The sequence below is a fragment of the Schistocerca nitens genome, chromosome 1, assembly GCF_023898315.1.
Source record: "Schistocerca nitens isolate TAMUIC-IGC-003100 chromosome 1, iqSchNite1.1, whole genome shotgun sequence".
NCBI classification, from domain to species: Eukaryota; Metazoa; Arthropoda; class Insecta; order Orthoptera; family Acrididae; genus Schistocerca; species Schistocerca nitens.
Window position 1 is genome coordinate 13,017,280 of NC_064614.1, and position 15,549 is coordinate 13,032,828.

General features: G+C 38.1%; 1 protein-coding gene across 2 annotated transcripts in view; it reads right to left on the reverse strand.

Moving 5' to 3' along the window:
* Positions 1-15,549, reverse strand: part of LOC126240546 (myeloid differentiation primary response protein MyD88) — a 132,389-nt gene that overhangs the window by 68,253 nt on the left and 48,587 nt on the right. For both annotated transcript variants that reach the window (XM_049947933.1, XM_049947934.1), the window contains 2 exons: positions 14,880-15,007; positions 2,478-2,646 (listed from right to left, as the gene is read on the reverse strand). In XM_049947933.1, coding sequence (XP_049803890.1) covers positions 2,478-2,646; positions 14,880-15,007 — 297 coding nt within the window. The remainder of the gene's footprint in view (positions 1-2,477; positions 2,647-14,879; positions 15,008-15,549) is intronic.

A 15,549-nucleotide genomic window follows, 5' to 3' on the forward strand; every position in this document is an offset into this window, starting at 1 on the left:
AACAGAGCTAAATGTTTTGTAAATTTTCATTTTTCAGTAAGCTTTCTGGCATTCAAAATTTTGTAAAGAATCAGTGGGCAATTAGTTTCTGTTTGCTTGGTTAAATTTACATAGTGGTAATAATTATGCTGTTATGTGCTCCTCAAATATACTTGAAAGTAATTCTGGTTCATAGGGGTGTGTGTAATTTAGCAAATTATTACGAGCTGTCATCTTGCGTTGGATGCATAGCTTGCTGTAGGGTCAGGAGAAGAGCAGATTTTGATTCTCATGCTCGCATGGCTGATGCTGGCTACTCGGCCGAGCGAGCCGTGTACTTGCCTAACGCTGCAGGCAACACGTTACACTCACATCTACATCTACATGAATACTCCACAAGTCACACTCTATGAATGTGAAGAAGTACTATTAAATATTACTATTAAATATTAATCAATCTTTTTCAGACTTAGTATATCAAATTCTATGGATAACACAACCATACTGTTGAAGTTTCAAATCAGTAACATCAAACCTTTGCAGATATAAAATTTACTAAAACACTTAATAACCATGAAACTGAGTTAGGGACTGTAATGGATTTCACCAGTAGTATCAACTGAAACTACAAACAAGAGACTAGGTTCGTATAGTCTAATTTTCTGAAATTTTCTTTAGTTTCGTTACTACAGATTTCTGAAATAATTAGAAGTAATTTGGAAAATTATTATTTCATCGTGTTTTGGTTGGGTGCGTGTTTTGGAGAGACTAAGAGAGTGAATGGAGGACATATGTAAAGCAAGAGTGTGATATTTTATTACAAATATGTAAATGTATGTGTGAGAAAGTTGTTATGGAACAAAGGAATTTGTTATGTATGACCAAGTGAGCTTGATTTTGTGAAAGGCAGCTAGGAGGGGCATTGAGTATTAAATTTACCAGTAATTTACTTAGTGGAAAGGAATCTTATTTTGTTTCCGTTCAATTTAATTTAGTTTCAGACTTACAAGATTTCTAGTCCAAATTAGCTGTGGTAATCTGACTGGCGTACATTCAAAATACCGCGATTATAGAAGTGCTCCAGATGATCTCATTGGCTGCTTAACACACTAACCGAAAGGAATTCAGCATTTTGCACATGTTTGATAGGACTTTGTGCTTCAGACCTACGAGTCAAGCTCTCTTCTGGTAAACACTTACGTTACACTGCACTGATCAAATTTGTACCAAAATGAAGAAATTCACACATTTGACCGGTTCTAGTGTCGTTGACAAAAAGGGACTACAGTCTTGAGTATTTTATGAAAGTTTGAAATTTGTAAGTGGTTTATTTTAGGAGATATTCACATGTGAACATTTCACATTGTACAGAAACTCCATGTGGCATGTTTCATACAGATTATGAGACATTATGGCAAGCACTAGATTACAAGAAGCCTACTGAACGACTGAATGTGTTAACTTACAAGCAGTCATGGGTCAGTGACTGTTTAGGACATTCAAAATATCGAGTTGGATTAAATATCTTCAGTCTAGTTTCGGGTGTCAACTTGTATCAGAGACAGTCAGTAACATTTCATAACTGATGTTGGGACAATAAATACAGACTTGATAGCCCTTTTCCTTGTTTTAAAGACAATAAACCAACTTAAAGTAAATTTTAGACATGAGCCACCCCACTGCAACCTGTACCTGGTCTTCTAACTTCAGAACTTCACAGGACTTTTCCTGCATACCTTGTGGGTTAGCACTACAGCAAGAAAGGATATTGCGGAGATATAGCTTAGCCATAGCCTAAGTCTTCTGCGAAGATTAGGAGGTAGGAGATGAGGTACTGGCAGAAGTAAAGCTGTAAGGGCAGGTTCTGACTCGTCTTAGGAAAGCTCAGTTGGTATAGCACTTGCCCACAAAAGGCAACGGTCCCAGTTTTGAGTCACAATGTGACATACAGTTTCAATCTGCCAGTAAATTTCAAATCAGTGCAAGCTCTGCTGCAGAGTGAAAATTCATTCTGAAAAATGTTCTTACTTACAGCCCTTTAACTTCAGTACAGTACACACACTTCATATTTCACTTCCATTTTCAGAACTGATATCAGTGTGTTTCAAAACAATAAACTGTTTAAAATTATAAAGAATGTAGCAATCGAAACTGTTTGCTACATTCTTTATAATTTTATATTCCATGGTCGCTGCATAGAAAGGGAACCTAATGGAGCCCAACATTGTTTTTTTACATGTGGAAGAACAAATGAGAACAGAAGCCCTTATCTAAAAACCTCATTCAACAACATTACAGAGCATAAAAAAATAAGACCATTAGCGCTGAGTACACTATGCTGACTCCTCATATCCTTCTGAAATAATTTGTCTGGGTAAAATAATCAAGCACCTCAAAGAGTCATTTTTACCTTCTCTGCAATTGAGATACTTAATTTTCAGATTTGGTTTATATTAGTATGTTTTGTGAGTGTTCACTCACTTTTTGTATGTACTTACCAATGCCAAGAGCCTGAGCAAATGTAACAAAAAATTTGTTTGCTTCACTTTTAAGAAAGCTTGGAGAAACAACAACAATTAATCGGTTACATCTTTCAGATATTAGTCTCATAATTGCTTCGTGTTCAAATGCAAGACCACCAATCAAATCACGATCTCGTAAACACAGCTGGAACAAATTAACAGAGAAAAATGTGTGAAAATATTATTCAGTAATGAACACAAGGATATCAGAAGATTGTAATTATAATCAATATTTTCTACAACAGCAACAACAATAATAATAATAATAATAATAACAATAAGTAAGGTATAAAGCCTACTTCCTAGTCACTGCAACTGATTCACATTAAGAACACTTGTCTTTGTGATTTTGTAACACAGACTACACCTAACACTACATACATCCTCAATGTAAGACTAAGTGTTCACCGACAGAAAAATCTTAATGTGGTACGGAAAATAAAGATTTTATACAAAATTAAATTTCACTATTACAGATTTAATTACTCACAATGGTATACAGCAAACCAATAACCTCCCACCCAAAATTACATTACTATCTAGTTGATATTGACAGATTTACACAGTTTCCTTGAGCTACTTAGTTACACAGTCCATCCCACAGAAAAGGTGAATGATGTGAAATAAAACAAAAACAATGTTCGTTTGTAGTGTAGATGCCTTGTTTAATATAATCTAATTAATCTGAAACAGTCTCCTTTTGAGTCAATACACAACTGTAAGCACTGGAAAAATTGTTCAAAATAATTTCAATAGTCAACTATTGAAATTGCCTTCAGGACCATTGTCGTAGTCTTCTGGGTATCAAAGATCACGTAGAAATGCTGTCCTTTCATCGCCATTTTCAGTTTGGGAAATGGCTAGAAGTTGCATGGAGCCATATTCGTCGAATGAAGGTAGTCAAACGTAAGGACACCTTTTTGAGCCAACAAATGGTGTACAATCTTGCTTTTGGGCACTGGAGCATTGTCGTGCAACTAACATTGTGTTCCTTCATTGAGGTATTCGGGTCTCATCTGAACAAGCATCGCCCATAAACAAGTTAGAACACCCAAGTGATAATGGGCTTTCACCATTTCACCTTCTGGAGTTAATTCTTTATCCATAATTTCTTTGGAATCAAAGATGACTGTGAGCAGTGTCTTGACATCCACTCTGCAATGTTTTTGATCATCCACGAGCAAGTGGGACACAAAGCGACAACAGATCATCTTTTCGCACAAATTTTCAGTCTCAATTCAATGCACAGTTGTTTTAGGAATTCCAGTGAACTCCTAAAGTAAGCTGATAGATACACAACAACCATGTTCAGTCACTTTTCAAACATTTTCTTCAACTCTTAACTGTTGCTGATGCTACTGGGTGTCAATCGTCTTCAATGCTCTCTCTGCCATCATGAAATCTTGCATACCACTTAAAAATGTTTTTACAATTCAATGCTTCACTACCATAAACACTCTATCATTTCAGAAGTTCCTGTGGCACTCAACCACTGTGCAACAAAACTTAATGTTCGCAAAATGCGCCATTACTCTTTTCTCGACCAAGGGTCAAAACATACTGATACAGTTTTGTTTACTACAAGCAGTCTGTGATGCCAGTGCTCTTCATTTTAAAATGGCAGGCAGTCTGTCAAAACACTATGCTACTCAATTCTTGCATCAGACCACAGATGGCAGCAGTGGTTCCACAAATATAAGGGGCATTCAAAAAGAAATAAGCTGGAGGCATAATTACAGACACCAGTACCTGCATATTAGAGGTATTGACCCTGGCTATTTAGACACTTGTCCGATTGTGACAAGGCGGTGAATGGCTGTCTCATAAAATTCCCAGGGCTGCGATGTTAACCAGTTCTGCATGTACAGCTGGACTTCATCGTCCGAGGTGAATCGTTTGCCCCTATGCTGACGTTCTTCTTTCACTTCCTGCAGCATGGGACAACAGTGAATGCCCAGCGTTACTCACAAACCTTGATCACCCTTTGCCAAGCGATCAAATAATAACCGCCACGCAATCTTATTCTGCTCCATGACAATGCAAAGCCTCATAAAGCCAACACAGTCGCAGCACTCCTGCAAAAATTCAAATGGGAGGTTCTCTGCCACCCTCCATACAGTCCAGACCTCTACCTGTGACTATGCCATTTTTAGTCCCCTTAAGAAGGTTCCTGAGAGGCAAGCGACTCACCTCGGATGACAACGTCCAGCTATACGTCCAGAAATGGTTAACATAGCAGCCACGGGAATTTTATGAGACTGCCATTGACAGCCATTCACTGCCTCGTGTCACAGTGGGACAAGGGTCTCAACAGCCAGGGTCAATACTTCTAACATACAGGTACTGGTTTCTGTAATTATGCCTCCAGCTCATTTCTTTTTGAATGCCCCTTACATAAAATCAGTCATCTTTTCTATGGGACAGACTGCGTATGTATATTAATAGCAGTAGTTAAGACACAAAAAGAGAAAAAATAACCTCAAAGGTACACTCTGAGATTCTAATAGTACGGCTTCAGAAGTAATTCCCGCACTCACAGTAAGTCACCTGATTATTTACTTCTTATATTACGTACTTCGCTTCACAAAGTGCACTGCTCGATAAGCTTCTATAAAGTCATTACAGATCATAACATGTACTGCGTTAAACAGGAAAGAATTATCTCTATTCCTGCCAATACTTAACTAAGGGATGAGATGAACAGGTTTGACAATTGATTGCACCCGTCTTTCTCATTACAGTCTAGAAAAAACTTATGACAAAAACTGAAAGTGGTATCATCACCAGATATTTGAAGCCCAACTGTATACACATCATCATCATCTTAAATTGACCCCAATGAAATGTAGTTCTGAAAGACAGGAACTGATTTTTTTAAGTACACGACAACACAACCACAGTCAGCTAAGTAGATCAGCTGAAGCTGTGTCATTGAGGTATAAAATTTTCTCAGTGTTCAAGTCATACCATGTTGGAGTTAAAAACTCTAATATGGAATGATATTCTCCATACTGTTAATCAGGAGATAACTGAATGCTGGGACCGACTGATGTGTGTTTATCATACAGTGGACTCTGACTTTTTACTGATGGAGTGACATCACCTAGAGTATGTCAAGAATTATAGAGCAGAAGAAGAATGTCAGCAGCACCACAATTCCCCTCAGAAATCAAGTTTTTAATTTTAGTTCTTTGCCAACAGTCCACTCCTATTGTCTGTACCCCAGCTGCTGCACTAGGGAAATAACCAGTGTGTGGTGAATCAACAAACACACATCTATATTTCAACCCCTTTTGTTATAATGAAGTCCCAGTAAGGCAAAGTATAACGTCTTTGTATCTGTGACTTCTCCAAATTTCTGAATTTGATATGATGTTTAGGTTCAGAGCAGGGCACAGACACTGTACAAAGAATCACATTATGAACACATTAACATACTTACTGACTACATAGTATGTCAGATTTTATATTCCTGGCATTAACATTTTATCACCATTTACGACATTTTTTATAGTTCCCTCAAATTTTCTACGTCCACATGTTAATTCACACCTGATTTTGCATCAACATATTTATAATTTTCGCATGATTTACGCTTCATGAAAAAGATGTTTGTGGAGAAAAAATTGACATAAAATGACACTGGCATGAAGTTGGCCATCAAGTAGTGTTGACGAACATTACGTGCTTAAGTTTTTTGGCAAAAGGGCACTCTATTCAGTGAATTTGAACCAGTAAACATGTGAAAATTTGAACAATTCATGTCATATCACCTGCTCCTGCCAAGCTCTAATTGACATGCTGGCGGATGGGAGTAACTATAGGTTCATTCGAACAAAGATACCATGACCAATCACAGTCATTTCTAAATTGTCTACTGCACATGCACAGTTTTGTGACTGTTGTGATCGTGGTGACACCTCTGTCGAACCCAATGAGCTCAATACTAAATTGAAGAGACTACTCAAAAGCGTCTTTGCCTAGGAAATTGTGACGCTCTTTGGTGGAGTCACCATATTATGTTAAGAGTAGTTAGAAAGGAAAAAAATTTTTTCACATTTTCGTATTTTTATAAAATTTGTAATTTTCTGAATAAAATGTGTGTGTGTGTGTGTGTGTGTGTGAAGTATTTTATTTTCTACACTGGTTGAAAATGTTAAAATTTTTACATGCGTTACTTCAAGATGTAATAAAATCAGTAATTTTTTATATAGAAGGCTGTGGATTGCTGTGTTATAAAGGTCATGTACAGAATCGGATGGGCGCCAGTTTGAGGAAGTTGAAACAAAGCTTGAGGGACAAGGAACATTCTGATGGTAAAACCGTAAGAGACAGGATGACAGACAAAATGATTGATGAACTGCAGCAGTATTATGGGATTGCCATTAGAAATAATACTGAGGATTTGTTGAAAATAAAGCAGGCAGTATAGGCTACCTTCTTCCACAGACTGTCAACTGATGGAAAACCAGTACACCACCTTTGCCCTCCTGCACCTGATTCATGGTGCAATTACTGCAATGCCCAGCACTCAAACAGTTCATACAGCCAGTATATCATAAAACCTATTTACAAAGACCTGGCAAATCCTGAATTACTGAAGAAGTGTCTGCATGGTCAGACTCAAAATCCCAATGAGTCGTTCAATAATCTTATATGGACTCGCTTACCAAAAAATGCTTTTGTTAGAAAGAAGACACTAAAAGGAGGGAGCGTGAGGGGGGGGGGGGGGGCATCAGTGATGCTGTTATTGCTTTTAATGATGGCAACATTGGTAGGGTGAAAGTGCTACAGCGTATGGGAATTAACCCTGGAGCAAACTGCATCAGAGAACTTGAATGGATGGACAAGGTTTGCATTGATAAAGCAGAGTAGGCAGCACAGCTGGCCACTAAGGAGTCCAGAAAGAAGTAAAAACTTTGAAGAAGCTCAAGAGGATGATATAGAGTACGGTGCAGGGTGCTTCCGAGTGACTAAAAATAAAAAAAATTAAGCATATATTAAGTGACTCACAGTCTTTTGAAACTTTAGAAGCCATTCCTGAAAATTTACATTTTCTTTTGCATTTTTTCCTAAATCTCAGAAATCGCTTCGAGTAGAGTATTCAAATTTTCAGGAGTAATAACATACATATCCTGAGTCTACTGAACTAAAAGAACAACATAATCTTCTACATCTACATCTGCATTTATACTTCGCAAGCCGCCCAACGGTGTGCGGCAGAGGGCACTTTACATGCCACTGTCATTGCCTCCCTTTTCTGTTCCAGTCGCATATGGTTTGCGGGAAGAACAACTGCCGGAAAGCCTCCGTGCGCACTCGAATCTCTGTAATTTTACATTTGTGATCCTCGGGAGGTATAAGTAGGGGGAAGCAATATATTCAATATGTCATCCAGACACGCACCCTCTCGAAACCTGGACAGCAAGCTACATCGCAATGCAGAGCGCCTCTCTTGCAGAGTCTGCCACCTGAGTTTGCTAAACATCTCCGAAACGCTATCACGCTTACCAAATAACCCTGTGACGAAAACGCGCTGCTCCTCTTTGGATTTCTCTATCTCCTCCGTCAACCCGACCTGGTACGGATCCCGCACTGATGAGCAATACTCAAGTATAGGTCGAACGAGTGTTTTGTAAGCCACCTCCTTTGTTGATGGACAACATTTTCTAAGGACTCTCCCAATGAATCTCAACCTGGCACCCGCCTTAACAACAATTAATTTTATATGATCATTCCACTTCAAATCGTTCCGCACGCATACTCCCAGATATTTTACGGAAGTAACTGCTACCAGTGTTTGTTCCGCTATCATATAATCATACAATAAAGGATCCTTCTTTCTATGTATTCGCAATACATTACATTTGTCTATGTTAAGGGACAGTTGCCACTCCCTGCACCAAGTGCCTATCTGCTGCAGATCTTCCTGCATTTTGCTGCAATTTTCTAATGCCGCAACTTCTCTGTATATTACAGCATCATCCGCGAAAAGCTGCATAGAACTTCCGACACTATCTACTAGGTCATTTATATATATATTGTGAAAAGCAATGGTCCCATAACACTCCCCTGTGACACGCCAGAGGTTACTTTAACATCTGTAGACGTCTCTCCATTGAGAACAACATGCTGTGTTCTGTTTGCTAAAAACCCTTCAATCCAGCCACACAGCTGGTCTGATATTCCGTAGGCTCTTACTTTGTTTATCAGGCGACAGTGCGGAACTGTACCGAACGCCTTCCGGAAGTCAAGGAAAATGGCATCTACCTGGGAGCCTGTATCTAATATTTTCTGGGTTTCATGAACAAATAAAGTGAGTTGGGTCTCACACGATTGCTGTTTCCAGAATCCATGTTGATTCCTACAGACTAGATTCTGGGTTTCCAGAAATGACGATACGCGAGCAAAAAACATGTTCTAAAATTCTACAACAGACCGACGTCAGAGATATAGGCCTATAGTTTTGCGCATCTGCTCGATGACCCTTCTTGAAAACTGGAACTACCTGTGCTCGGTACACGGCTGTTAGAAAGAGGGCAAGTTATTGCGCGTACTCTGTGTAGAATCAAATTGGTATCCCGTCAGGTCCAGTGGACTTTCCTCTGTTGAGTGATTTCAGTTGCTTTTCTATTCCTTGGACACTTATTTTGATGTCAACCATTTTTTCGTTTGTGCGAGGATTTAGAGAAAGAACTGCAGTGCAGTCTTCCTCTGTGAAACAGCTTTGGAAAAAAGTGTTCAGTATTTCAGCTTTACGCGTATCACCCTCTGTTTCAATGCCATTATCATCCCAGAGTGTTTGGATATGCTGTTTTGATCCACTTACTGATTTAACGTAAAACCAGAACTTCCTACGATTTTCTGTCAAGTCGGTATACAGAATTTTACTTTCGAATTCACTGAACACCTCACGCATAGCCCTCCTTACACTAACTTTGACATCGTTTCGCTTCTGTTTGTCAGAGGTTTTGGCTGCGTTTAAATTTGCAGTGAAGCTCTCTTTGCTTTCGCAGTAGTTTCCTAACTTTGTTGTTGAACCACGGTGGGTTTTTCCCGTCGCTCACAGTTTTACTTGGCACGTAACTGTCTAAAATGCATTTTACGATTGCCTTGAACTTTTTCCATAAACACTCAACATTTTCAGTGTCAGAACAGAAATTTTCATTTCGATCTGTTAGGTAGTCTGAAATCTGCCTTCTATTACTCTTCCTGAACAGATAAACCTTCCTCCCTTTTTTTATATTCCTATTTACTTCCATATTCAGGGATGCTGTAACGGCCTTATGATCACTGATTCCCTGTTCTGCGCTTACAGAGTCGAAAAGTTCGGGTCTGTTTGTTATCAGGAGGTCCAAGACGTTATCTCCAGGAGTCAGTTCTCTCTGTTTAATTGCTAGAGGTAATTTTCAGATAGTGCACTCAGTATAATGTCACTCGATGCTCTGTCCCTACCACCCGTCCTAAACATCTGTGTCCCAGTCCCAATCTTATGTACAATTAAAATTATTTAGGGTAACGTACAAAAAAAGTACATCCAATTTTAACAGTGTAATCAAAAAAATTTATTTCTGAAAGCTGTGGGTGTAATGCAATTACTGTAGTTCAGTAGACTCAGAACATACAGTGTAATGTCCTGTAAAAGTTTCTTGTCAATGGCTACGGTGGTTCCTGATACACATGGAAGCCAAGCCACTAAATTTAGTATTGTAGGGATAGGGCGTTCCAACTCCCCTTAAAGTGACTACTTCTCTTTTATCAAACACGGTCAAGGGTCGAGTTGCATAAGGATGCAGTAATCCATGGATAACAGGAAGCAGTATTCAATTCCACCTGTAACTTAATACACACTTTAGTATAGGGAAAAGGAAACAGTGTTTGAGAAATTCAAATACTATGAAAAGATATCTAAAATCTTTTCAGTTTCTCACTTGGGTCCAGAACTTTTAAAGAAATAAGTACATACATTATTAAGATAATAATGGGCTCCACTGAAACATAGCGTCATTCTTAGTGTTCATTTTACAAAAGACAGCTGTGTGTTTCGAACAGGAGCTGATTGACAGCTGCTGAGGATGATGCTGTACCAAGTTTATTCAGTTTTCCAGACCATTTGCAAATGAAAATCAATCAGAGAAGGCTACTTGTTTGGAATAAACCATCAGTAAAACTGATGTAAAACCATGTATTTAACTAGCAAGAAGGCTATACACTGCTGTCAATGTATAGTTCCGTATTTCTAGTAGCTCATAACTGTTTCTGATGGGTTCTTTTAATTCTGTTTCAGGAAATGAATAAGATCCTAATAACAAATACATTAGCGAATCTGATGGTGATCATGAGAAGTGTGATGCAAGTGTTCAGACTGATGTCTCGCTCAGAATTCTGGCCCCTGGGAAAGAGAGAGAGAGAGAGAGAGAGAGAGAGAGAGAGAGAGGATTGCAGATTAAACTGAAAAGACATGAAAAAAAAGGTGCAAACAGTGGCAGAATAGATTATAGTGGGGAGGGGGGAACACATACACTGTGTAAATGACAACTTGGAAAGTTTTCCTCAGGTGAACATTTTAGTGGCTTTTCTTTAAACCTTGTTTTTACGCAACTGAATAACAGTGGTGCAAAGAAGCAATTTCAGTGATACAGTGAACTAACCAAACAATTTGTCCTCAGTCTGCATTTCTATTCTCCTAAAGCATATAGATTTATATGCTCTATGTTTCTTTTGCCCCATTCCAGTATTATTCATGGCTGGGCGTCATCAGTAAATTGTGAACCTGGCTATCTACAAGAGGTTTTCAACTATCTAAAACATAATACCAGTGACAAATGATATATTAAAGAGTGTGCACTTATTTTTGATGGTATGTCAATTATGAAGCAGCCTGTGTAAAAAAAACCAACGAAAAATGGTATGAAGACTTTGCTGATTTGGGCAACATTGTGAACATAGATGCAGAAGAACTGACTACTGACCTGTCATATACTGAAAAGTTTAAGTGCCCAATTGCATATTTCTTTGTGGATAAACTGCCATCAGATGTATGTGAGGTCAGTGACATGATGGTGTTGCTGTCAACAGTGAGACACTGAAGAATCTTGGGTGCCCACTGAATCTGGAAAATTTTGCCCCTTACTTCAAGCATCCAGCCAATGATAGTAATATTCATGCAATTCTTGATCCATGCCATATGCTAAAATTAGTTCATAATAATTTAGCCGAAAAGAAAATTATTAACTTTGAAGCTGGAGATCTGAAGTGGGACTTTATTTTGAAGTTACATTATCTGCAAGAGTGTGAATCTTTAAAATCTGCCAATTCACTCTTTCTATAATAACAAAAAGAATGTTTCTCTAGCAGCCAAGACAATGAGCTCCAGTATTGCTGCTGCCACTGAATTTCTAGAGACTTCGCAGCACCCAAATTTTCAGGACACCTCTGCCACTGTAGAATTCATCAGAATTATTGATGAACTGTTTGATGGGCACAACTTTAAGAATGTTCATGCTAAGGGCTTTAAAATCCACTGAGAACTGAAAATGTAAATTACTGGACTAAATTTCTTTGTTGTACAGAAAACTTCCTTCTAACATTAAGGATTGATGGTGTGTGTGTGTGTGTGTGTGTGTGTGTGTGTGTGTGTGTGTGTGTGTGTGTGTGTGTGTGTGTGTGCGCGCGTTAGTACATCCACGAAAAACATTTGTGCTGGGATTTTTGATGTGATTAATGGTGTTTGAAGTCTTTCCCAGGGGTTTCTGTTTCGGGATACTGAACCTCTAAAGTATTTTTTAACATACAAACTCTCACAACATGATATGATGCAAGGAGGGAATAAAAAATAATAAATAAATAATAATAACAATAATAGAGTTCTAGATGAAGGTTTGGTGGAACAATTATCCCAACACATTACAGTTCCAGTAATGTAAACGACATTGAGAAAGTGAGCTCTTTCAGTGTTCATATTTTAATGTGACATAAGAAGAAAAGTGATAAGTCCACTGATGATAGTGAAGATACTAGTTACTTTGATGCTCCTGATTCAACACTACTCAGTGAACATCAGAACATTATTATTTATTATGTATCAGGATATGTTCTGAACAAAAATGATCACATTTACTGCAAGACTCTTGTGGCAGATCCAGTTGCCATTACTATGAAGATTGACAGAGGTGGTTTGCTTCACACATCTGTAGCAGTGTTTAAAATAGTGCAGCATACAGAAAACACTTTAGTTCTGCTCTAGTGAAATTTACTTTAATCTCTAAACATTTTTATGACAGGCTTATTAATTTTTCATATCAATGTTTTGGTCTCTTGTATCGCTATTTACTTGCATCATTCAGAAAATAAAATGCAAAAAGTGACAGCAAGAAATCTGTTCCACAAAGATAAGATTTTTGAGAAGCATAATTTGGCAGCAGCCTCAGCAGCAGTATGGAAATTGCATATGTAAATATGACAAAATAACTGCAAAACTGATCTTGCATGGAATGGTTAGAAGATACAAGGCAATAGCTAACAGTGAACTATGAACACACACATCATCATCATATGTTATACATAAATGGTAACTGTATTTTTTCTATGCTGCAGAACAATGACACCTTGCCCTGGTTTAACATGGCAACTGTGATGCCATGCGTCATGGCTTTGCTTTGTACATGAAGTTCGTGTAGTAGTCTCTCCAGTTTAGTATTAAGCTCACTGGTCGAACCATATTTGGCCATGTGTAGCCCTAGTTGATACCACTCTCTCACTTTGCGTTGCTCAAATGTTTTTTGCTTAAACGTATTTTTTAATGCTGAGCAAAACATGTTTCCAGAATTTATTCTCATGGTCAAGTGCAGTATTTACATATGTATTTTTTGTGATATTACACATACAAACAATGTAAATGACTGTCTGCGTCTGAGTGGAGGAGGAGGAGGAGCTTAGTGTTTAACGTCCCGTCGACAACGAGGTCATTCGAGACGGAGCGCAAGCTCGGGTGAGGGAAGGATGGGGAAGGAAATCGGCCGTGCCCTTTCAAAGGAACCATCCCGGCATTTGCCTGAAGCGATTTAGGGAAATCACGGAAAACCTAAATCAGGATACCTAAATCAGGATGGCCGGAGATGGGATTGAACCGTCGTCCACCCGAATGCAAGTCCAGTGTGCTAACCACTGCGCCACCTCGCTCGGTGCGTCTGAGTGGTTTTCTACGTAACAGAGGTGGCACAGTACTTGATAACCTCAAGGAGACGACTACAGTGCAAGAGACAGAACAACACATATGCAAACACTACACAAAATACTTATGTAAATATTTGCAATTGACGATGGGGAAAAAATTCTCGAAACGCGTTGAGATAAGCATGAAAAAATACATAACTGGTGCAGTGTTTCATTATTTAAATAATGAATGACAGTTGCAGGCTTTCCAAAAACATCAATTATCATGCACGATATCGAGTCAAACTTTTCTACTTCCCAGACAGTTGTAAGTTCCAGTTACATCAGTTGTTTTTATTAGATGATAAACTTTTATTACATAATAAACAAGTTCCTGCCAAGTATTTTGATGCCTATTATATACATATATAATAACTAAAGTGCAAAAATGCAAGGGGGTGTCTTATAAGTAACTTTTACATCTTAAAATATAATTTCCCGCCTTATACATCTTCCCGCATTTTACACCATTTTTTTAAGTCCCTTGAAAAGTGTAAAAGCAAGGTTTCACTGAGTATGAAGTATGTATTCAAGATAAATGAAAGCCCAAAGCCATTCAGCCAATGGAAAAAAAATAGTGCAACAGCATTCTGCCCCTCTGTGAAGCAGTCCCAAGTAAAACAGGACGCATACTAGGTAAACGTAGTATCAGATCAGTTTCCTGTCTGCTGTGGAAAATGATAGAATTTCTGCATTCAGTAAAAGACTGTCTTAGTAACATGATAGAAATACAGTGTCACGATGCTGTACTGAACATAAACAACATATTCAGTTCAGAGAACTGGAAAAGTCACCAGCCACAGAACGTAGCTTTACAAATGGACATAAGGTCCCCTTAAAACATACAAAGATCTTATACTTCATTCTACTAGGACTCTGCATCAACAGAAGTGGTAGCAAATCAGATGTGAACTAGTACATTTAACATTATGTAGCTACAAGAGGAGCCATGGTGATCAGAGATGGATCGTTCACAAAGAACCAAACCTATGAATACGATTTAGGGGAAGTGGCCATGCAGAGGGCTGTCTCCATCCTTCTTCCACCCCCATAATTTTAATTACCTGAGGTAATATCCATTTACAGTAACATGAGGCAACAGACACGCATATTACATTAATTTTACTACATTCATTTACAAATATGATTTATACAATGTGATACCTTCAATTTGTACTTTGTTTCCATCTGGTCTACAACCTGCATTGCAAAATTCTCATCTTCATCTGCATACAGCAAAAAGGCACTGTAAGTTTGTGGTTTTAAGCCTTTCTCTGCACGAATAACATCATCTGAAAATGATGATCAGTAAAACATTCAGCTCACTGTCAGCAATAGCATAATTCACAAAATAAACTGTCGTACAAAAACATTTTTATCAAAGAAGACAAAAGGAATATTCACTCATGAAAACATCCTCTCACTTTCATGCTGGGATCTGAATGCCAGTCCCTTCCTTTTTTACCTCCTCTGGTCTGTCCCTTCTCCTCTCTGTGGAAAGAACTATTGGTTCTGAAAGCTAGAACAGTGCTGTGTATTTTTATTTTTATATGTACCTGTTGGCAATACTGGAATTTCACCTCTTGAAAGTAAGCAAGTCTGTTCATAATTTTAAATACTAAACTTACAAATAATATGAACTAACTCAAAATGGAATTGAAATAATGAAAGATAAACAATATCAGCTATTAAAAAAGGAAGAGCTGTTGGGAAAAAGACACACACGCGCATGCACACAAACTTAAAAATATAGCGGAATCTGGAACTTTTGAAATTTATCAAAACAAGGGGACCTGTGAGAAACTTTTACACTTTTAAATAATGACAATATTTG